Source organism: Barbus barbus, assembly GCF_936440315.1.
Source record: "Barbus barbus genome assembly, chromosome: 19".
In the NCBI taxonomy this organism is placed as follows: domain Eukaryota; kingdom Metazoa; phylum Chordata; class Actinopteri; order Cypriniformes; family Cyprinidae; genus Barbus; species Barbus barbus.
The window spans coordinates 8457960-8479855 of record NC_136747.1 but is presented as its reverse complement, the minus strand read 5'-3'; the positions used below and the strand labels follow the sequence as shown (position 1 = coordinate 8479855).

Below are 21896 nucleotides of genomic sequence, written 5' to 3'. Positions count from 1 at the left end.
ATTTTTAATTCAAGCCAGTATGCGCTTTTTTTTTACCGTCGGGCAAAACCATTTCATTCCATGCTGATCTGGCCCAGCCGGTATAGATATGGTTTTGTCTTCCGCTGTGGGCCTGACAATAGGGCTCGTAATGCAAATGTGTCAGTCATTGTCTTGGTAATGCAAGTGTTTACACGTGGTATGAGAAATATGGTGACTGTGTTATGGAGGATGATCAGATATTTCCTTTTACTTTACTCAAATAGTGTGCTTGGCCAGCTACAGAGAGAAACTAGCAGCCAGAATCAGACAACAAACAAGTGACCCATCCTGAGTGGCGACGTCACTACACTTATTCTACCAACACGGTTCGGCTCAAGTGGAACTCTTAACTGTAACCATTCCTTACTGTTCTTAGAACCATTCAACCTGACATTGGAAAAGCGGTTAATGATGTTGTTTAAACCTCAGTGTTCTTCAAAACATCTTCATTTGTAAAGATGACAGAATTAGATTAAAAGCCTAAAAGAAAGGTTAAAAGTCTTTTACTACAAGTGAGCAGACAATAATGGATGCCAAGTGAAGGTCTAGCATATCTATGGCTTTAAAGAGTGATAAATGTTAATACAAACAAAACAAAATATGTATTAGTGTTGCGTCATGAGGAAAGTAAGAAAACATGTTTGTCATTTTTGTTGTAGTGCAACTTTAGTGTCCGTATGTTACTAATTCAACAAGGCTGTATTAAAAAGATTTTGTCCCAACTGTAATTTTCTTGTTGTGAATTAATATTACATTGCAACTGAAAACACAAAGCAATTTGGTCAAGCAATACACATAACAGGATGGTCAGGACACTAATTTTAAAAAAAGTAAAGCCCTCAGAAATGATTGGGTCATGACAATAATTCCTTTGAATATTTTTAGTTAGATTTGATAATGCTGCTGTTTTAAAAGGGCATGCCTCTGAATTTGTATGCAGCATATGCTAAATGGGGGGCGAGGTTGTAGCATTGCCTCAAAAGATGGTGGCTGCAAATGACCAAAAAATGGGTAGTGAATAAAAGTATAGTAAAATCTATTATACAATGCTGTTACCTTAGGGAGCTATTTCTGTCTGATCTAACCCTCAAGTTTAATTTATTCACTGTATCCGGTTTAGGTTAATTCAGTGATGTTTAAAGTTTTCTAACTTTAATAAAATCAGTTAATTTTGATGTTACCTTATGAAACACATTTTTCAGTGTAGCTGCATAAAGTGATATTCCTGTAAATCCCATGTTTATTTCTGTCTTTGCATTTCTACAGTACAGGTGCATCTCAGAAAATTAGAATATGGTGAAAAAGTTATTTTTTTTCTTGTAACTTATTTCAAAAAGTGAAACTTTCATATATTTTAGATTCATTACATGTAAAGTAAAACACTTCAAAAGTTTTTTTTTTGTGTTTTAATTTTGATGATTCGAGCTTACAGCTCATGAAAGTGAAAAATCAGTATCTCAAAATATTTGAATATTTCCTAAGATCAATCAAAAAAAAGGATTTGCAAACGTTCAAGTTCTTTAAAGTGTATTCATTTATGAACTCAATACTTGGTTGGGGCTCCTTTAGCACATGCTAGTCACTTGCTAATCATGTTAGAAACATCCTAGTGACATGCTAGTCACTTGCTAATCATGCTATCAACATGCCAGTGACTTGCTAATCATGCTAGAAACATGCTAGTGACTTGCTAATCATGCTAGAAACATGCCAGCGACATGCTAGTCACTTGCTAGTCATGCTAACAACATGCTAGTCACTTGTTAATCATGCTAGAAACATGCTAGCAACATGCTAGTCACTTGCTAATCATGCTACCAACCTGCATATGCATATAGCATGCTTATTTCTAATTTATCTATCTATCCTAGCGACATGCTAATCATGCTAGCAACCTGCTAGTCACTTGTTAATCATGCTAGAAACATGCTAGCAACTTGCTAGTCATGCTAACAACATGTTAGTCACTTGTGTATCATGCTAGCAACATGCTAATCATGCTAGTGACATGCTAGTATCTTGCTAATCATGCTAAAAACATGCTAGCAACAATATCTATGTAATCCATCCATCTACATTTTCAAACTTCAAGCTTTTACAACTGCTTTTAAACTTTAAGGCTAGGCTTTCTCAAGCCAACCTAAAGTTTGTCTTGACGAACTTTTTTATCTAGTTTAACATGAAATCATTAAATTGCTACTGCATATCAATCGCATACAACGAAAATACAGAATAATTAGAACAATCATTAACACACAGTAAATAACAGTGTCATATGATCATATCTATACACATTTTCCCAGAACGTTCTTGCGACCAGGTAGCAATTCTTCCATGGCCCAGTAGTGGGTCGCGACCCGGTGGTTGGGGACCTCTGGTGTAGGGCATTACTGGGCGAATTCCAAATGGCTTTTTTGTGCCCTTCAAGGGCCCTTCAGGAAGGGGACATCATTTGTAGGGAAGTTCCAAACGAAAGTGACCAACTGAATCCCTTCACGAAGGCCCCTTCCAGAAGTCCGTTAGCAAAGGGAACATGCAATGGTCACTTCACGGAAGTGATTTCCGTTAGTGATCATGTGATCTTCAGTTAGGAGCTCTAGCAATGCATTTTAAAGCAAAGTTGGGGTTGATTTCGACTTCACATACAAATGTAAGTAGAATAGGCATTTTTTCTCAGTGATAGAAATTTTTTCTCAGTGATAGAAATATGATTTAAGACGGTAAGCAAGTTTAAGCATGTTTAGTTTGAAAAAGGTTAATAGTGAAGTGCAGTGAAGTCAATGCATTGAAAACCTACATGAAAAACTGTGAATCTGAATAATACCAAGATCTCTGCGCTTGAGCAAAACCCGAATGAAACCGAGCGATATCACCTACAGTGATATGTGTGTTGGAACAGATCTCACTATGAGGGATATTGAAGACATGGAGAAACTGAACACATCTTACAAAGAGCAAGTGAGAAGCCTAGATTCAAAGGTTCAGACACTTACCCGTGAGAGGAAACAACTGAAATCCGATGTGGATTTAAAGGATGATCAGGTCATTCACTTCCACACTGGCCTTCGCTCATCCAAAGTCTTCTTCGCACTTCTGACACATCTAACCACTGCTTGGAGTCCGAGAACACCGAGTCCTCCTACAGCTCTCCAGTTTTACTTAGTCTTAATGAAACTGAGACTTGGCCTCACTCATAAAGATCTTGCCTTCAGGTTTCATTGCAGTTGTGCAACCATCTCTGCCATATTTCATGACTGGTTGAACATAATGGCACAGTGTTTCACCTCTCTAATTCATTGGCCTTCAAGGGAAGAAATTAAAAAGAATCTTCCTGCCCTGTTCAGAAGCCTACCCTTTCAATTCAGTGAGGTGTATCATAGACTGCAGCGAGATATTCATTGATCGCCCAACATCACTCAGTGCAAGAGCAATGACTTACTCCAACTATAAGTCCCACAACACCATCAAATTCCTGGTTGGCATTAGTCCAACAGGGTCAATCACAAAAACTGAATCTGAATAATACCAAGATCTCTGCGCTTGAGCAAAACCCAAATGAAACCGAACGATATCAGCGCAGATGGAATCTTCGTCTTTATGGAATCCCTGAACAATCTGATGGGTTCCAACATCTGTGCTGCAGTTGTTTCTGACTCAAGCGTGGCGATTCAAGATGGCATCATCTGGGAAAGCTGGACAACAGGCCAAGACTGGTGATTATTCATTTCGTGATCTGGTCTGTATGCTTTGATATGGCATAAAATCTGGAAATTACCTCATAAATGTTTAATCACAAATAAAGTAAAATAAATTTCTTTCAAACTCATTTATAAATATTACCCCAGTAACTAATTACTTGTAAACTGTGATACTGATACACTATGTACATGTTGTGGTCTACATACAGAAACATTTTTTTCATTTATTTTGTAGTTATCCTTACTCAGGATTCTATAAAGCCCCATTCAGACTACACGATTTTGGACCAATTTTGGCACGATTTGCTTGACCTGGGTGTCGTGGGGATTCGTAAATGACAATGGGCATCGGGACACAAGATTCAATACAGACTTCTGCGCATTTGTTAGAGAGCATATCATGCCCAGCTTTCAACTTGGTTTTGAAAATGTTTTATTTGTTTTTTTCACTTACGACATGTCAATCCATAAGGAATATGATTTGATTAATTTATTACTTTTGCTGGCAAAGTTTAGTATACATAAATGTAAGTATGCCGATTATAAACCATTGTTTCTCATTTTGAAATCAGAAGTTAAGCAATACCTAAAATCTATTTACACTTTGATAAACAAGAAAGACAGCTGTCAAGTGTATTAATATATGTAAACATTTCCATGCTTTTATGTATTTTTTTTTCTTTCTATTTATTGTAATTTCGTATCTCTTTGTGTGTGTGTGTGTGTGTGTGTGCGCGCGCGCGGCTACTGTAAAATGCTGTAAATCACTTCACCATCGCATGTTCTGTCAATAGTATCTGTTCCCTTTGCTAACGACTTCTGGAAGAGCCCTACCTGAAGAGATTCAGTTGCTCACTTTTCTTTGGAACTTCCCTACAAATGGCGCGCCCTTCGAGGGCGCAAAAAAGCCATTTGGAATTCGCCCCATTTCAACTGCATGTAAGGAAGTGACGTCTTTGGTCCTTGGACGTTTCCGGTTAGTTGACTCGCACATTCAAAACATTGGCGGAAGACGGTTTATATACACAGTGATATTGCGACAGTTTATTTATTCTTGCGATTAAAAAATGCCAAAATTAAAACTAGGACCATGTTGCTCGGTAGTTGGATGCTCGCTCAGGCCAGGAACTAACTTGCTGTCGGAAATTAAAGTGTTTAGATTTCCGAAAAACAAAACACAGCGTGATGCTTGGATTGCAGCAGTGAAGAGAGAGGGCTGGATACCGACTAGCAACTCGAGGATATGTAGCACACATTTTGTATGTGGTAAGTAAACGCCGTTTTTGTAAGCGAATAATTATTACTACATCAATTTGTATTCCTATATGTTCATCAGTTAAGTAAATCTAAATTTGAGCTAGCATTGTGGCTCCGTCATTGTTTTCATATGTAACGTTATATATCTGGCGTTAGCTAAACAGGCTAGGTTTTATTTCCATTTCTAAATATTCTGTTGGCTGTAATTATGAAAGTAGCAGTTTACATTAGTTGTCTAGCAATCCTTTCAGCTGACAGATGCAATGTGTAACACTTTACACGAATGTTTTATTGTGTAACATTAGCTAACTGCATTACTTCACAAAAGATAATGATAAACAACATTTTTCTCCCTTCATTTATTAAGCATCGTTAATGTTAATTCCATCTTGCACTAATGTAACAATAACATTATTATTTTTAACATTTAACTTAACAAACCTGGGTAAGTTAAATATTAATATTCTTTAATTTAAAGTTATTGTACGTTTTCATGTTTTAACCCGATTTTGCCATGTGATGGAATGTTGTTAATGCACAACCAAGCAATACTGTTCTTTATGAACTTTTGTATAAATTAACGTCAATGTTATGTATGCTGTAAAATGTTATTGTTTTTTCATGATACCTAAAATATTTGCTACTTTAAGACCCTTTTAAAAGTGTTACAGGGTGGTATGCAGTGGTCATACTGGTAGCTAGTTAGTTTATTTGTAGATATCAATTGAATATCTACAAATTGAGAACTCAACTGCTAGCATGACATGAAGTGTTAATACAATTAAATGTTTTTTTTTTTTTTCATCTTGTGTCACCATCATTCACCAAAACGCTCTTGGCTTTTGCTCAATGTTCATAATTTACACTGCAAAACAAAAAAAGCTTTTCTTGCTTGGTATTTTTGGCTCGTTTCCAGTCAAAAAAAAAATGCTCAAATCAAGAAGCATTTACTAGACGAGTAAAAACTAGTGTCTTGTCTGAACAAACAAAAAAAAAAATCAAAATTGAGTTTTTGCTTAAAACATTTACATTTACATTTATTCATTTAGCTGACGCTTTTATCCAAAGCGACTTACAATTGCTATATATGTCAGAGGTCGCACGCCTCTGGAGCAACTAGGGGTTAAGTGTCTTGCTCAGAGACACATTGGTGTCTCACAGTGGATTCGAACCCGGGTCTCTCACACCAAAGGCACGTGTCTTATCCACTGCGCCATCACCACCCCATCACAAGCAAAATGATCTACTAATGGGGTAAGAAAAATAACCTTGTTTTCAGTTTGGGGGAAAAAAAGGTATTTTTCTTACCCTATTGGCAGACTATTTTGCTTGTTTTTGACTTAATTTTGACTTTTTCTTTTTCTTCAAAAAACAAGACAATACTTTTTACTTGTATAGTAAATGCTTCTTGATATTAGAATTGTTAGCTATTTGGACTGAAAGCAAGACAAAAACACACCAACCAGTGATGTGTAAAAGCTGTAGCTTATCCCAATAATGTTTTTCTACTTTTGTCTTTAGGCAAGCCATCAGATGACCCTCTAAGTCCAGACTACATTCCATCAAAGCTTCCACACAGACCTGACGGCTCCAGAAAAATGGACCGATATCAGAGGTCTCTGAGACGAACATCAGAGGTATATGAGATGAGCAAGACAGTTCAGCCTACGGAGGGATTAGAGGACATGGACACAGATGTAACAGAAGTTAAGTCCTACAGTGATATGTGTGTTGGAACAGATCTCACTATGAGGGATATTGAAGACATGGAGAAACTGAACACATCTTACAAAGAGCAAGTGAGAAGCCTAGATTCAAAGGTTCAAACACTCACCCGTGAGAGGAAACAACTGAAATCCGATGTGGATTTAAAGGATGATCAGGTCATTCACTTCTACACTGGCCTTCGCTCATCCAAAGTCTTCTTCGCACTTCTGACACATCTAACCACTGCTTGGAGTCCGAGAACACCGAGTCCTCCTACAGCTCTCCAGTTTTACTTAGTCTTAATGAAACTGAGACTTGGCCTCACTCATAAAGATCTTGCCTTCAGGTTTCATTGCAGTTGTGCAACCATCTCTGCCATATTTCATGACTGGTTGAACATAATGGCACAGTGTTTCACCTCTCTAATTCATTGGCCTTCAAGGGAAGAAATTAAAAAGAATCTTCCTGCCCTGTTCAGAAGCCCCCCTTTCAATTCAGTGAGGTGTATCATAGACTGCAGCGAGATATTAATTGATCGCCCAACATCACTCCGTGCAAGAACAATGACCTACTCCAACTATAAGTCCCACAACACCATCAAATTCCTGGTTGGCATCAGTCCAACAGGGTCAATCACATTCCTTTCCAAGTCTTGGGGTGGGAGAGCCAGTGGCAAAACAATCACCGAATCATCTGGTTTAATTGATCTTTTGGAAGAAGGAGACATTGTCTTGGCTGACAGAGGGTTTAGTTTCCCTGAGTATTTTGCTGCAAAAGGGGTCCAGCTACTCACACCAGCTTCAACTCGTGGAAAGACACAGCTTTCAGGACAGGAAGTGTTCGTGTCACGTCACATGTCAAGGATGAGGATTCATGTGGAAAGAGCTATTGGCCGCATTAAAAATTACAGTATTTTGCAACAAACACTCCCAATAAACTTGGTCAAGCGAAGACCCAAAGACACAGTGGCAACAGTTGATAAAATATTACTAGTATGTTCTGCATTAGCTAATTTGAACAAGTCATTAATACAGTAGAAAAATGACACTGACAAGTGGTTAAAAAACCTTTATTTTGATATAGATTTCATTTATTGTATCTGATTGTGTACAGCATTAATATTAGTAGCACATTTAGCACATGAAAAGTTGCACTGTATGTCATTTCTATATACATTTTTCTTTGACTTATGTTTGATCTTTAATGATTTTCTGTCTATCTACAATTAAACATTTGTTTATTAACTCAATTATTTGCTGTCTTGCAATTGATTAAATGTATTCAAAATGTAATTAACTTTTAACAGATTATTTAGAAGGCTGTATGATCTCACGTTTATGTGGCTTATGGCAAACACACTGAACAAAACCATTGATCACCAGGATGCCTTTTTAAGCCTACACATTTCAGACGAAACACCTTGTGACAGATGTTTTAGACATTCGTTTACACAAACAGGAAGCCTCTGCGATCAGAAATTGTTTCTTCAGTTTGTGTGTGCAGGTTTCTGTGAGAATGTGCTGTCGGTAGAAGAGATCTAGTTTTGGCCTGTTCGGAGTGCAGTACTCTTCAGAAAACTCTACGTTCTGAGTGTGGCACTCCTCTGTTGTCCAAATGACAAAGTATGATGTTTTGAGCTCACACTTGTCATTTGCCCCTGAACTTGTGCATAGTATGCATGGTCCTTTTAAGCTCAATTTTTCCCTAGACATAAATCTTTGCTTTTGATAGCATCAGTTATGGACATATTTGCATACTTCAAGGGGCATTTTATTTCAAGTGTAGCAGGTGGCGAGCACTTTCAATGGACTCTTCCATCTGGGCTGGTCCTAAATGTGGAAACTTTGGATTTACTACCAACCCAACTTCTTCCACCCTCAAGCTGTCATGACAAGTCATCTAATTTGAAGTAAAGGCTTCTCTAGCTAGTTTTTCATTGTTCTGTCCCCAAGCTAAGGCTAGTGCATTTCTACTGGATGTGTAGCTCATGATTTTAGATGTCAAGCTAGTTTGTGTAAGATTATTGATGCCATTTGTCTGGAAGAGACACCTTTATGAGAACCAACACCTGAACTCTGTCTCACAAGCCTAAAACAACACACCCAACTGAGAGGACTGCAGAGATCACAAAAATCCATATTTCTTAATCAGAGTTTATTACAATGCATGTTTGATGTCATTTGAAAGGTCTCTGTGTGTCTGGTAAAGGGGTCTCATTCTCTTAACAGTAATACAAATAGCCTTGAATATTGATAACAGAATACTCCCAGGTCTTTCACACAAATTACCTCCTGTATGTAAATGAAGTGCAGCCTCCAGCAGAAATCAAAGTTATTTACTTGAACCCCCCAGAAGTGACCATTTGGTAACTTTGGGGTTCTTCTGGATATTTAAGGGAGAGTGACAAAGAGCTCAAGGAATCTGTAGGCAGATCTCCCACATACTTGCTGTGTGTAGCCTTTTGTTCTTGGGTAATATTTCTCTCATTTCAGTATTATTGGATGTTTTATATGATTGATCAATGTGTGTTTAACATTTAAATTGAACTTTGAATTATTATCTGAGTAATAAATTATGATTTAATTTATTCTGATTACTCAGAAATTATTTTCTCAAGTAAATTAGGTGAAGATTTATGTTTCTGCAAATCTGCGTCTAGGGTTAAGTGTTTGACTTTAGTTAAGTTGTACTCAGTTGCGTTAACTGTGGGGGGCTAGTTATAACACTGGTCATAACCGCTGGTTACTGTCTCAGTTTTAATTAAATTGTACGTGGTTATATAACTATTGGGGGCTAGACAAAATAGCACTAACATAACCTCTGATTATGGTTTGAGCTTTAAAGTTGTACGTAGTTATTTTAACTATCGGGGGCTAGGTGAAAATATTAGTGAGATTTCATAGTACTAGCATAACCACTGATTATTGTCTCAGCTATAGTTAAGTTGTACGTGGTTATATAACTATTGGGGGCTAGACAAAATAGTACTAGCATAATCGCTGATCATTGTTTGAGCTTTAAGTTGTACATAGGTAACTCTAGGGGGCTAAACAGAACTACTATTAAAAGAATGGTAAGCATGGGCGACCTATTAAATAGTATTAGCCATAACCTCTGACTAATGAATAGACTGGCGAGTTTGTGATTATGGGGTACACGTACATTGGCTGGCGTGATACACCTTGAGCGAGTTAATCAAATAGAATGATCAAACATTCATCGAAATTTACTAACCAGTATCTTTTAAAACCTGTTCATTTTTGGAGTCAGATGAATTAAGGAGGTAATACCTATGAGAAAATGTATTTATTTTAATGTTGTTGTGATGCATAAAAGGAAAGACAGCATCATGCAAAGAACCCTTCTGCCGTGCCATTGGCTGCCGTCGTTGGACCAGTGGGCGGACCTTACACTTGACTTGTCTTGCATCTTAACACTTCGTTAAAGTGACTTGCAGTGATTCGGCCCTGTCTCTGCTCAAACCACTGTTCACAAGAGGACTGACTGACCCCATGTACGCACTTGGAGGTGCTTACAATTCAGTTCACTAAAGTGTGCAGGGATGGTTTGCATGATTTTATCCAGCTCATTTTGTAGTTTATCTTGTGACAGTAAACTGCTTCTCATTAAACATATGTGTAGGGGCTTTGGCAAGTCAGTACAAGGTGTTTCACTCTGAACCACTACTTATGAGGTTCTGCCTCAGCTGTAGTGAGAATATCAACCCCATCTGTGCTCTCCTGCTCTCCCTCAGATGCAGTGTCTGTATCACTACCAAAAGTTATAGTGGTAAACAGTGCACAGTCTGGGATCTCATTCTGAAATGGGAATCAAATTGAAGTCATAATCAAATTTATTTGTGTAGCACATCATATCATTTCCAAAAATTTTGGAACACATTTTTGTAATTAATCCAGTACAATGTCAAAATTATAACTACTTCTCTATGACCTGCTCTGCCCCTACAAAGTTCCTATTTGAACAACGTGTGTGTGCTTATGACAATGTATGCAAACCATATGACATACGGAAATATGTTCCTATATGATTTAAGGATATAGTCACATACATTGAAATATACATGGATTTAGTCACACACAACAAGTGCCACTATATTCATGTGGATATCAATGTTTGTGGCTATATCTATGAAAACCATATATGATAATAGTTCATGTGTTTTGCATACATTTTTTACATTTATCTTGTTTCTGCAAATGTTTTCCTTACCTTCAAGGACTTGAAAAGCTTGCTTGGTGAGACTGGTGTGACTACAGTGGAAGTGATGGGATCCCTACTCTGAATTGCTCTTTGTCTGACAGGTTTGGAAAAGTCAAATGTCTGCCACTGGTTTTGGGATTATACACTGACTAATCTGAATGTATCTACTATCTAAATCCAACAACGTGATTAATTCGAATTTAATATTAATTAGATTTTAAAAAACAACATTGAATTGCATGCACCTTGTTCTTGTTTATTCGTGACCACACACAGGGCTCAGATGGAGCGTTCAAACCCTCTCTCACTGTTCCACCGCAACATGGCCACACACTTCACCTAATCTAACCACAAACATTTGTGGAATAATTATGTATGCAGTAAGTAATAAGGGACAAAACAATTAATTTAATAGAATTCAGTTAGGGAAAGGAAAGGGAAGTGGTGTATGGTGACCCATACTCCGAATTTGTGCTCTGCATTTAACCCATCCAAGTGTACACACAGTAGTGAACATGCACCTAGGCAGCCTGCGGCGCCCAGGGAGCAGTTGGGGGTTCGGTGCCTTGCTCAAGGGTCTCATCTCAGTCGTGGTATTGAGGGTGGAGAGAGTGTTGGTTATTCACTCCCCCCACCTACAATCCCTGCCGGACCCGAGACTCGAACCCACGACCTTCGGGTTATAAGTCCGACTCTCTATCCATATTTATTATCAACGTAATTTATTATTAACATGGACATACAGACTTACCTCCCCGGTCACCTTAGCATTAGCAACGAACCCAGCAGAGTACGTTTTTGACAACGTTTGACTTGCTCCAACCTCGCCAAACACAAGATAAACGTTGTCCACATTGTATGAGCAAATGCTTCCAATTTTTCCGCTAAGGAAGTAATTGTAGGCATCCAGTCTACGATATGCCATTGCTGCTTCTCTCGTGTAGATGCACTTGGTCTCAACCAGATAATGCTACACGTCTGAATACGTTATTTCAGGTAAACTGTTAAGTTAGCGTTCTGAGTGAAAAGTTGTCGCCTCAGTGTATGATTTAAGCAGTCCGGTAATTCAACTTTATCGTCTATTCTTAGTTTTTGTAAATAGCATTACTGTTCTGTTTTAGCTAGATTTAAAAAGTACGTGATACTCATTTTGTTTTGATAGGTCTGTGATTTAAAAAAGGCGCCACCGGAAATGCTTTAGGACCACGTGCGCAGTATCGTCGCAACGCGTTTGTTATTGTTTCCTTCCTTGAAATTGTCTATAACATAATAGCATTCAAACAAGTCAATCGCAAGACATCTCGTAGCACCTGGGATGGCCACCATGTAGCTCCGCCAAAGCCAGAAGGGCAGGCAAGCCAAGCCTGCAACCATTAGCCGAAAAAGCATAACGGCTAAAGCTAACGCTTCCGGTTTGGCAGTATGTGGCAGTGATGGCGAAGTGAAGCATTCTGAACCAGTGAAGCTTTATCGGAAAAAGGTTCATTACTTGAAGTTTTTAAAACGGTTCATGCTGTGGTCATAAAACAATAATTACAGCTGCTGGTTTCACATCTGGTTCTACAACTGATTCCATGTTGTGTAAAAATAATGGTCATTGTCAAAGTCATTAATTTGTGTGCCTTTCTATGAATAGGAATTATTTTTTTACTTTACAAAGTTAATGCAAATGGATTTTCTGAGCCCCTCTACCATTGCGGTTACCATGTCAACCAGTAACGCGTTCAGTTTATTAATCATTTCGCCGGTAGATGGGGCAATTAGGCAAGTACAAAATTTAAATTTTTCCTACGACCCCCTACTACCGCTTTGAAACCCCCGGGGGTCCCGAAACCCGTGTTAAAAACCATTGTCATATTGTTATCCAAAGGGGGCTTTTATTCTGAAAATCATTTTCATATTCAAGATTTCTTGGTAAGTTACTTGACTTCATTTCATTCTGCGATTCTTAGCCGTAATTGTTTTAAAACACACGGAGCACGATATAAAATGCATAACGTTATTAGGAATGACCGAGATCAGACACATAAAGACAGCGAGATCAGTGCGAGTGTTTTAGTTTGGTGTTTTCGCTCGTCCAGGTGATGGAGATGCACTGATATCTAGATATCATACATGTGTGTTCGTGTGTTTTGTATGAATTATGTACTTCTCTTCACTAAATCACTCAAGATCAGATCAGATCAGTGTATTGAGGGCAGTCTGTCTGAAACACAAGATGCTACAGTGCCAGCTGCTTTAGCTTAACACTGATGTAAACAATAACACTGCTGACAGAATTCATACAACTGTGCTGCTGCTTTACTCTAATTATAAATATATCGTTGAAGTCATACGTTTACACACCTTTCAGAATTTGCAAAATGTTAATAACAAAGTTATTTCACAGTGTATTTCATAATAATTTAATATATTTATAATGTGTGCTTAATTCTTAATACTGTGTGTTGATCCACAGCTGTTTTTATATTTTGTGATAGTTGTTCATGAGTCCCTTGTTTCTCATGGGCTGTGTTTCTCAAGAGCATCATAATAGAGGCCATTGGTGGCAATGATTTCTACGATCTACTTCGTAGGCTTACGATGCTTTTGCAGCCCTGAGCAGTTAAACAGCCCACTGTTCATCATAAATATTCTCCTGGTCCTGCATATTATTTGGATTTCCAGCATCTTCTGTACATTCAAGCTCTTTCCAGCAGTGACTGTATGGTTTTGAGATTCAAAGCTGCAAACAGTCATTGATGCTCAAGAAGGCAACACATTACATTAAGAGCTAGGGATGTGTAAACTTTCAGTTACACTTTCAACAGTTACTTGATCAGTTTAGTGGGCATTCATATGAAATATTCCAAATAGTAAAAATAGATCTTTTTTGTATTTTTTTTCTTTTGCTTCCTGTAGTAAAATCATGGAAGTGGATGTAGTGAGTTTCCGTTTGCCTGGGCATGGAGACACCGCCCTGAGTAACATGAACTTCCTGCGGACACAGCAGCACTTCTGTGATGTTACCATCGTGGCGGGAGGCAGGCGCATGTTCAGGGGTCACAAGGTCGTACTTGCTGCTTGCTCTGTTTTCCTCAGGGACCAGTTTCTCATGAACCCCTCATCAGAGCTGCAGGTAAAGCCATTTGTTGTCAAGTTGTTGTGAAATCTTCTGTATGATTAGTGTTACTTTGGTGCATCTTATTTTTTATGTTTAAGGTCAAATCTAATAACATCTGGACAGCCTGAAGTAATAACAGCTTTTGATGCACATCAGTTTTTGTTTCATTGATTTTCGATTAACCCATCCCTTAAAATCATGCAAAAATATTGATATACATTTTCAATACTATTTTAAGTAACCTCATTGTCTCTTAAATGTTTTAGATATGGATTGGTGGCATTTGGTGTTAAGAGACAATAATGAAAACATTTTAAATAATTCTAAAATAAAATTTTAAATTTTTATGAGAATATGGAACAACAGAGAAATGTATCACTGGAATCATTTTCAGAGTGATTTTGTTTTTTAACCGATGAACAATAAAACATTGACAGGCAATTAAATTCCTACCAATTTTAAAGAGGTTTGAGCATTTAGGCCTGGTTTCACGGAGAGGTTTTAGACTAAGCCAGGATTAGGCCATAGTTCAATTAGGACATTTCAGTCATTTTTATAAACATGCTTAGAAAAAAACATTACTGGGGTGCATCTTGAGACAAAACAAAGGCACTGGTATATTTATGATCAGTCAGTGCAAGTTTATTTCTGCTGAAACAGCTCAGACTTACAGTTTAGTCTAGGACTAGGCTTAAGCCTTGTCTATGAAACCAGGGGATAAAGTGGCAGACAACATAAGTGCAGCACACGTTTATAATATACATAATGTTGTCGTGCATTGGTGTGGACGCAAATATAGTTAACCGTATAGTTATTGTTCTTGGTGTGAATGAATGAACCTTTGGTATTTTTTGTTTAAATTTATGCAGTTCTGTTTGGTGTTGCTTAAAAAATTGGAGAGTACATTTCCTAGATGGACATTATTATTTGTAATTTTATTTTTATATTTATATCAGTAGTTGTTTCGATTCTGTCAGCACATGCTCTCTCTGTCCACCAGGTGTCGATGTTGCACAGCTCAGCGGCGGTATGTGAGCTCCTCCAGTCCTGTTACACAGGGATGCTGCAGTTCAGTGCCAAAGAGATTGTGAACTACCTGACTGCAGCCAGCTACCTGCAGATGGAGCATGTGGTGGAGAAATGCAGAGGAGCCCTGAGCCAGTACATGCAGCCCCAGAGCTGCAGCCCAGTTGTGAATGTCTCAACCTCAAACAAGTCTATTCAGACTCTGAAATCAGATGACTATCCGTCTATGCCTGTGATTGTCAGTGTAAGTACTCATTCATTGGGATCTCTCCAACATCCATGTAAATCTGTGTTGGATTTGCTTCAGATGCTAATAATGCTCATAGAGGTAATGTTTTGAGACAATGAAGGATCTGGCAATTTGTATAATGCTCTTTTGGAAACATTTCATTAGAGCATTTCATTAGAATCATTGTAACATTCACAATACCACCAGTGAAATCATTGTAAATCATGAATATTCAATATATCATCCAACCTTACTGCATTTTATATAAAGACCCATCGCCAACTACAGTCATGCATCAAATCGACTTCTGATTTCTATGTTGGTGTAAATCTCTACCAATCTGAACACCCGAAAGGATTAGATCAGATCTTAGTGTGGTAGTTTGCTTGGTAGTGGTTTACTAATTTACATTTTTTTACCATAACAGGTCAGAGGATCAGATGCATCTGGACAATTCGTGGGAGAGGACGGGCCTGAGAGTGACATTATTCAGGTGCAGATCAATGATGAACATAAAGACCCAGAGAAGACGCCTGGTGCTGAGGAGGAAGACAGAGAAGCTGTCGTTGTGTTGGATGACCACGGTCAGCTGGACGCAGGTATAGAGGAGCCCGATATGGAAGGGCGAGCTAAAGGCAATGGCATCAGAGGAGCAGGTCGCATGTGGAGACGACGGCATGGAGAGCACAGGGGAGGTAGAGGAAGAGGCTTTAAACACAGGAAGCGGTACATATTCAAAGACCGCAAGCTCATGGGTAACTATCAGGATTATCAGGAGCACCTTCCGATGCCAGATGAGACAATGGATAATTTTGGAGTGGACTTTCAGGCCGACTACAAGTCCAATCAGAATCTTACAGACAGTACCATCCGCACTGAGTACAGGCCTGGAGAGGGACAAGGAGAAGAGATTGACTCTGATGGAGGTCCTGCACACTTTGGTGTGGAAGCTTCCAGTAGGGAAGAGGGAATGGGAGTCGGGACACATACAAATGAACATGGAGCTGCTGATGAGTCTGTGGCAGTGGTGGGATCCACGTCCTGTGTTGCGGGACCAGTGGTGTGTGAGCATTGCAGACTAGCGCTCTGCTCATTGCAGGACTTAGCCATGCATTCCCTGGTGTCACACCGGCTGTACGTGTGTCCATGCTGCGGGAAGCACTTCAGCCACTTTAATATCCTCAACCGCCACATGATCGTCCACCGTGGAGTTTCCAAGCTCCACTGTTGCCCCCTATGCCAAAAGACCTTCACTCAGAAGTCAACACTGTATGACCACATGAATGTGCACAGTGGGGAACGGCCGTATGTGTGTGCGTACTGCCATGTCAGCTTTGCCCACAAGTCTGCTCTGCGCCGTCACCTGATGGAGCAACACGGAAAGACCATGCCCCAAAATCACATGGAGATGCAGCGAAACAATGAGGGTGGTGTTGGGCTAGGGTTTAAATCATATTTGAATAGGTAAAGTAGGTTTTATAATGAAAATTATATTTTTTTCATTATATATTTTTCATTCATAGCCATGAAAGTGTCTTTGAAATCGATAATTAATTACTATGCATTTGAGCTCTATAGCCTGGAGTGAATGAATGACTGATTATTCAGTTAAATAGTTTGCCTAAAAATTAAAATTATGTCATGATTTATTCACTCTAACGTTGTGTCAAACCTGTGACTTTCTCCTCTGACTTTCTTCTGTTGAACACAAAATAATATATTTAACTGTTTTTTGTCCATACAATAAAAATCAATGCTGCATCTCTGTCAGTGCCTTCGGTCCAATCAAAAATTCTGTCATTAATTACTCACCCTTATGTCATTCCAAACCTGTAAGACATTCGTTCATCTTTGGAACACAAATTAAGATATTTTTGATGAAATATGAGAGCTTTCTGACCCTGCATAGACAACAATAGTAAGTACTTCATTCAAGGTGCAGAAAGGTAGTAAGGACATCTTTAAAATAGTCCATGTGACATTAGGGGTTCAATCATAATTTTATGGAGCTATGAGAATACATTTTGTGTGACTTTATTTAACAATTCTTTTTGATTTGGTTCCTTCTGGGCAAATTTTGGCAAAACCCTCCCATTTTCACAAATTCTATGGACTGCCTTTGTGAGGCAGGGCCCAGGGGGGCTTTTGTTTGCCTTTATATACATCTTAAGCATGTCTGCCATCTTACGCAGAACCTGATTATATCACCATCTACACCAAGGCGATCTTGCAATCAGTCAGCCAGATCTTATTAAAAATCTTAACCTAACCTGGGTCACCTACCACATGTCCACCAGCCTTAGAGCTTTGTCAGATCTAACCTCCAACATTCTTTCTGTTTCTGATTTTCCACTCTAATCAAGCTACCCTTCTTCTTTCATCGTAGTTACTTCAGTCACCACTCTCTAGTCTCTCTTAGCTTTGAGTTGGCTGCTCTACCAGCACTGGGATTATTTCCCCCTTCACGATGAAGGATATCATGGTCTTCAGAATCACTTGAAAAGTCTATTTACAATTCTCAATTTGTAAAAAAAAAAAAGTTTGTTTTGATATTTTTCCCAATATTCATATGAGTAATGACGTATATCTCATGGGAGAAAAAAATAACAGAAAATTCTTGAAAATAAAAATTTAATCTGATATGTTACTCTTTAGTATGCAGAAAGTTTATATAACAGCGCAAGCCTTTGTATTTGTGTTCTCAGTATTCTGTTTCCCTTTAGGCAAAAAGAGCACTGGAAGGTCTGCACTAGAGCTCATTTCATCAATACCACCTAATGTTGTGAATTGTTGCGGGGAAAAGCTTGTTCCACATAGCAGAGGTCTGCAGTAAATCAGTTATTATTCATACACAAACCCATTATACAAAGCTCAGATTTGCTTGATGTAATAGGTAAAAACTCAACAGGCTTATAGTTTCTGCCTGTCAATCTCTGAAGATGCACTGTATAGTTTCACTGAGGTCATGGTTTTTTAGTTAGCCCATATAATGAAGTCAACCCAGGCATGCTGATGGAAATGTTTATTGATTATTTATTAAAAAAAGTGACAATCCATGTATGAGTTAAATGTCCAGAAAAACTGTGACAGAATGACAGAAAAGTAACAGATTTACTTTATCACGTCTTTGAAAAACAAAGTGTCTGCTGTATGTAGACAAAATCTAATGCTGGACCTTTTTACAAGTTTAAAATATGCAAAATAACTGTTTTCAAAAATCATCAGTGTAGACGACCTGGCTCCGTTTGTCTCTGTACGAGCCCTTGGCACTGTTCTGCACAGCTGTGAAGGACGAAAAAAGCAGGAGAAAGAAAAAAGACAGAAATAGAAATGGGTTAGTCAAGTGTGCAACACAGTTTGGTTTTTTCCCCTGTGAAATGTCTTTATTTACCAAGAGAAGCCCAGACAGATTTCCCTGTGGCAGCATCAAGCATGGGCTGCTTCCTGGCAATGCTGACTTTGATGTTGACGTCACCCACAGTAGTGCCATTCAGCTGAGAGACAGAAATAGTTTAAAACAGGGGTTTCTTACAGTAAATAAATAAAGATTTGTTAAATACTGACAACAGGTCCTATCACAGAAAACAGATTTTTTTGTTTGTGCATATGTTATGCTGGAGTGTTAACATGCAATGCAGACAAGCAACAGACTATTTACGGATGTAAAGCTGCAAAACATCAGAAATCGACATGGTACTGATGTCAGAACCATGAGCTCATTAACACATGACCACTAGAGCTTGTATGACTGTCCATAAAAGTAGTCGGTGGGTCCTCAGATCACTTGTGTGGTTGGCTTTTAGTTTTAAAATATTAAAAACTAAACTTATATTATAAAACATTTATATACAGAATTCTTAAAGGTACAGAGAGGAAGTATAAAGTATGAAAATATGACAATACAAAAGTGTGGAAAGTGGCTCGTTAAACGGACTACTGACCTCGGCCACAGCCTGGTCTGCTGATTCAATCTTCTCAAAGGTGACAAAGGCACAACTAGTAAGAGACAGAGGGCAAAAATTGGTTAAATATTTTGTTTTCTCAGACACTTCTCAGTTCAAAAGAAGGAACCAAGATTAAAGATCACTTTTATTTAGCAAGGCTGCATTAAATTGATCAGAAGTGACATTAAAGACATTTACAATGTTACAAAAGATTTATATTTTGAAAAATATGAAGCAGCACAACTGTTTTCAACATGGATAACAATGAGAAAGGTTTCTTGAGCATAAAATCCTTTCTAAATGCCCAAAAGAATCTTACTTGCGTGGTGAGTCCATCGAAAGGTCGATGATGTTTCCATGCAGTGCAAAGGCCGAGCGCAAACTGTCTTCCACTAAACCTGTGCCGTATACATACACCGTGTTTCCTTTGCGCACACCTCTGCGCTCTGGATACGAGTCTGACCCTGAAGAACATTACAGACGGTTATTCGACGTTCAGTGACTATTTAGAAAAGGCAAGTGCATGAAATATTGTCAGTTGTTTACAAACACTGTAATGACACAATATGAACACTGAACGTGAAGTGATTTATTTTTGCACAGATTCACTTACGTCTGTAGGGTCCGTCCCGCTCTCTGTCTCGATCTCGTTCTCTGTCCCTGTCTCTCTCTCTATCCCGGCTCCGGTCCCGTTCATGTTCACGGTCACGTTCTCTCTCCCTGCCTCTTTCACGGTCCCTCTCTCTGTCCCGGTCTCTGTCTCTTTCTCGATCTCTCTCCCAGTCCATCTCTCGTTCCCGATCACGCTCAGAATCTCGACTCGACATTCCTCCCTCTTCCTCACGAGATCGATCTCCAGGAACAAAACTATAGGAAAAAGAATACAGCTTTAAATTTGACTGCAATACTGTTTTTATGAAGGTATTAGATTATGAGTATTATTTTTTTACACCGAGTCCGACAGTCTCACCTCTCATACAAGGATTTCCTGTGGACTCGTTTAGCAGACTACAGCAAGAAGAAACAACATGGTGTAAAGTCAAGTCTACTGACAATATTTAATATACTCAACAGACCTATTTACACATAACATACATTCACACTTTTGACACAACCGATCAAAAGTTGTTTTTTTTAAATGTTTTTAAAAGGCTGAAAATTAAAGTAGAATAAGAAATATTGTGAAAAATGTGTTATTGTGTTACAAAAAAATAAATCAGCATATTAGAATGATTTCTGAAGGATCATGTGAGTAATGATGCTGAAAATTCAGCTTTGCATCGCAGGAATAAATTACATTTTAAATTATATTATTTTGCTGTATTTTTGATCAAATAAATGCAACCTTGAGTGGATAATTTCTATAGTGTAAAACAGTATTACATCAGGAGGCTCCTCATCTGTAGAGACGCTCCTTTGAAATGGCAGGAATGCTGGGGCAGAACCTTTTTCAGGATCCTGAGATACAAAGAAAATCCATAATTAGCTTTGTATGAAAAATAAACAAATCAAATTTATGTTGACTTGCCATTAATGAGGTCAAAATGTCTCTTACTTTCAGTTTCCCCTCAAGTGTCCTGGAGCGCTTGAAGCCCGAGTTCTTGTTTTCTGATTTGATGGCGCTGATCGCTCCAGACTTGATCAGCATTTTGGCCTGCTCTGTTGCAGTCGCTGTGTCCACCACCGGCTGATCTGACAAAGCTTAACAGAGACAGTCAGAGAGATCATTCGGAGATCACAGATTTCATGCAAAACTTATTTCAGGAGCATCTGGAAAATTTAGAAATCCATAAATTGACTTACTGCGCTTGAGTCCTGTCTGACTCGTCTGATTGGTGGAGCTCTGTTTCTTCAGAGCCATTAGGGCCTTTTTCTACATGATGGAAGTGAACGTAGATAACACTACATGTCAAAAGGATTGTTTATTTATTACATATATGCACATATGTGTTTTTTTCACCTTTGGGAGCTGGGGCTTAAAATACAGTTAATGTATAACTGAATCAACACTGACTTGAGCTAAATGAGCTGCTTAACAGTTTGATAATTAATTAATTTTGGAACATTATTTTCCTGTCTATTATTATTAGCATCTGTATTGTATGAAGCATATACATTATAATGCTTTTAACGGTTACAAAATTTTGCCTTAGAAGACAGTTTCACCTTTTTCTTTAGTTTAGCAAATTTCTTCTGCAGTGCTTCCTCCTCTTCTGTCAGTGAGCTGGGAAATACTGCCATTTTGGTGGATCTCAAGGGAAAAAACAACAGCAGTGTTTGAACAGATGCCCTGTATCTTTTCCAATCAATGCATCGCCATATTAACATGTTATTGATGTCTCCGTTACAGCTGGCTTTTAACAACGTTCTTTTTTTTTTTATTTTTTTTTTACAAATGCAAACTGCTTAAAAGACAGGACTTTATATTAAATTACCTTAAATTCAGAAAATGAGCCTAAGCGTCTGAAATAATCCCTCACTCGGCGCACATTTATGACGTAATCTGTTGTCATCCGCGCAACCAGCTCAAACATAATTATTATTTAATTTTTATAATTTGTTGAAGTATATTAAAAACGTAAATTTATTTTAGATCACACACACACACACACACACATAACATTGTGCTGTAAAGTATTAAACGAAACAAAAAATAAAAAATATAAAAACTTCCGTCCCTTTAGTTCTGC

General features: G+C 38.3%; 3 protein-coding genes across 6 annotated transcripts; 2 read left to right on the top strand and 1 right to left on the bottom strand.

The window, feature by feature from the left end:
• Nucleotides 1-4688: 4688 nt before the first annotated feature.
• On the top strand, nt 4689-7930 carry LOC306885059 (uncharacterized protein). Its single transcript, XM_079441383.1, has 2 exons — nt 4689-4985; nt 6498-7930. Exons 1-2 carry the CDS (start codon nt 4787-4789, stop codon nt 7718-7720), a joined length of 1422 nt encoding a protein of 473 aa, XP_079297509.1. The 5' UTR covers nt 4689-4786; the 3' UTR covers nt 7721-7930.
• Nucleotides 7931-11612: 3682 nt separating this feature from the next.
• Nucleotides 11613-17049, top strand: LOC306884835 (uncharacterized protein). Of its 3 annotated transcripts, none has more exons than XM_079441052.1 (4): nt 11613-11900; nt 13806-14022; nt 15008-15277; nt 15690-17049. In XM_079441052.1, exons 2-4 carry the CDS (start codon nt 13813-13815, stop codon nt 16728-16730), a joined length of 1521 nt encoding a protein of 506 aa, XP_079297178.1. In that variant the 5' UTR covers nt 11613-11900; nt 13806-13812; the 3' UTR covers nt 16731-17049. The 3 variants fall into 3 exon arrangements, with proteins under 3 accessions (XP_079297178.1, XP_079297177.1, XP_079297179.1); XM_079441051.1 differs by lacking the exon at nt 11613-11900 and adding an exon at nt 12104-12384; XM_079441053.1 differs by lacking the exon at nt 11613-11900 and adding an exon at nt 12374-12818.
• Nucleotides 17050-18270: 1221 nt separating this feature from the next.
• LOC306884888 (negative elongation factor E-like) lies at nt 18271-21717 on the bottom strand. 2 transcript variants are annotated; one of them, XM_079441119.1, is made up of 11 exons: nt 21642-21717; nt 21373-21457; nt 21010-21079; nt 20762-20907; nt 20590-20664; nt 20177-20214; nt 19820-20073; nt 19526-19670; nt 19204-19258; nt 18654-18756; nt 18271-18544 (listed from the first exon to the last, which is right to left on the bottom strand). In XM_079441119.1, the coding sequence occupies exons 2-11, from the start codon at nt 21445-21447 to the stop codon at nt 18474-18476; spliced, it is 1032 nt and encodes a 343-aa protein (XP_079297245.1). In that variant the 5' UTR covers nt 21448-21457; nt 21642-21717; the 3' UTR covers nt 18271-18473. The 2 variants fall into 2 exon arrangements, with proteins under 2 accessions (XP_079297245.1, XP_079297246.1); XM_079441120.1 differs by having other exon boundaries at nt 21373-21711.
• Between the last annotated feature and the right edge of the window lie 179 nt (nt 21718-21896).

Coding starts and splice junctions, on each gene's coding strand:
- LOC306885059 (XM_079441383.1), top strand. CDS start 4,787: ATGCCAAAATTAAAACTAGGACCATGTTGCTCGGTAGTTGGATGCTCG. Junction 4,986..6,497: donor TAGCACACATTTTGTATGTG/GTAAGTAAACGC, acceptor TTTTGTCTTTAG/GCAAGCCATCAGATGACCCT.
- LOC306884835 (XM_079441052.1), top strand. CDS start 13,813: ATGGAAGTGGATGTAGTGAGTTTCCGTTTGCCTGGGCATGGAGACACC. Junction 14,023..15,007: donor ACCCCTCATCAGAGCTGCAG/GTAAAGCCATTT, acceptor TCTGTCCACCAG/GTGTCGATGTTGCACAGCTC. Junction 15,278..15,689: donor CTATGCCTGTGATTGTCAGT/GTAAGTACTCAT, acceptor TTACCATAACAG/GTCAGAGGATCAGATGCATC.
- LOC306884888 (XM_079441120.1), bottom strand. CDS start 21,534: ATGTTAATATGGCGATGCATTGATTGGAAAAGATACAGGGCATCTGTT. Junction 20,215..20,589: donor CAGATGAGGAGCCTCCTGAT/GTAATACTGTTT, acceptor TTCTTGCTGTAG/TCTGCTAAACGAGTCCACAG. Junction 20,074..20,176: donor AGGAAATCCTTGTATGAGAG/GTGAGACTGTCG, acceptor TTTTTCCTATAG/TTTTGTTCCTGGAGATCGAT.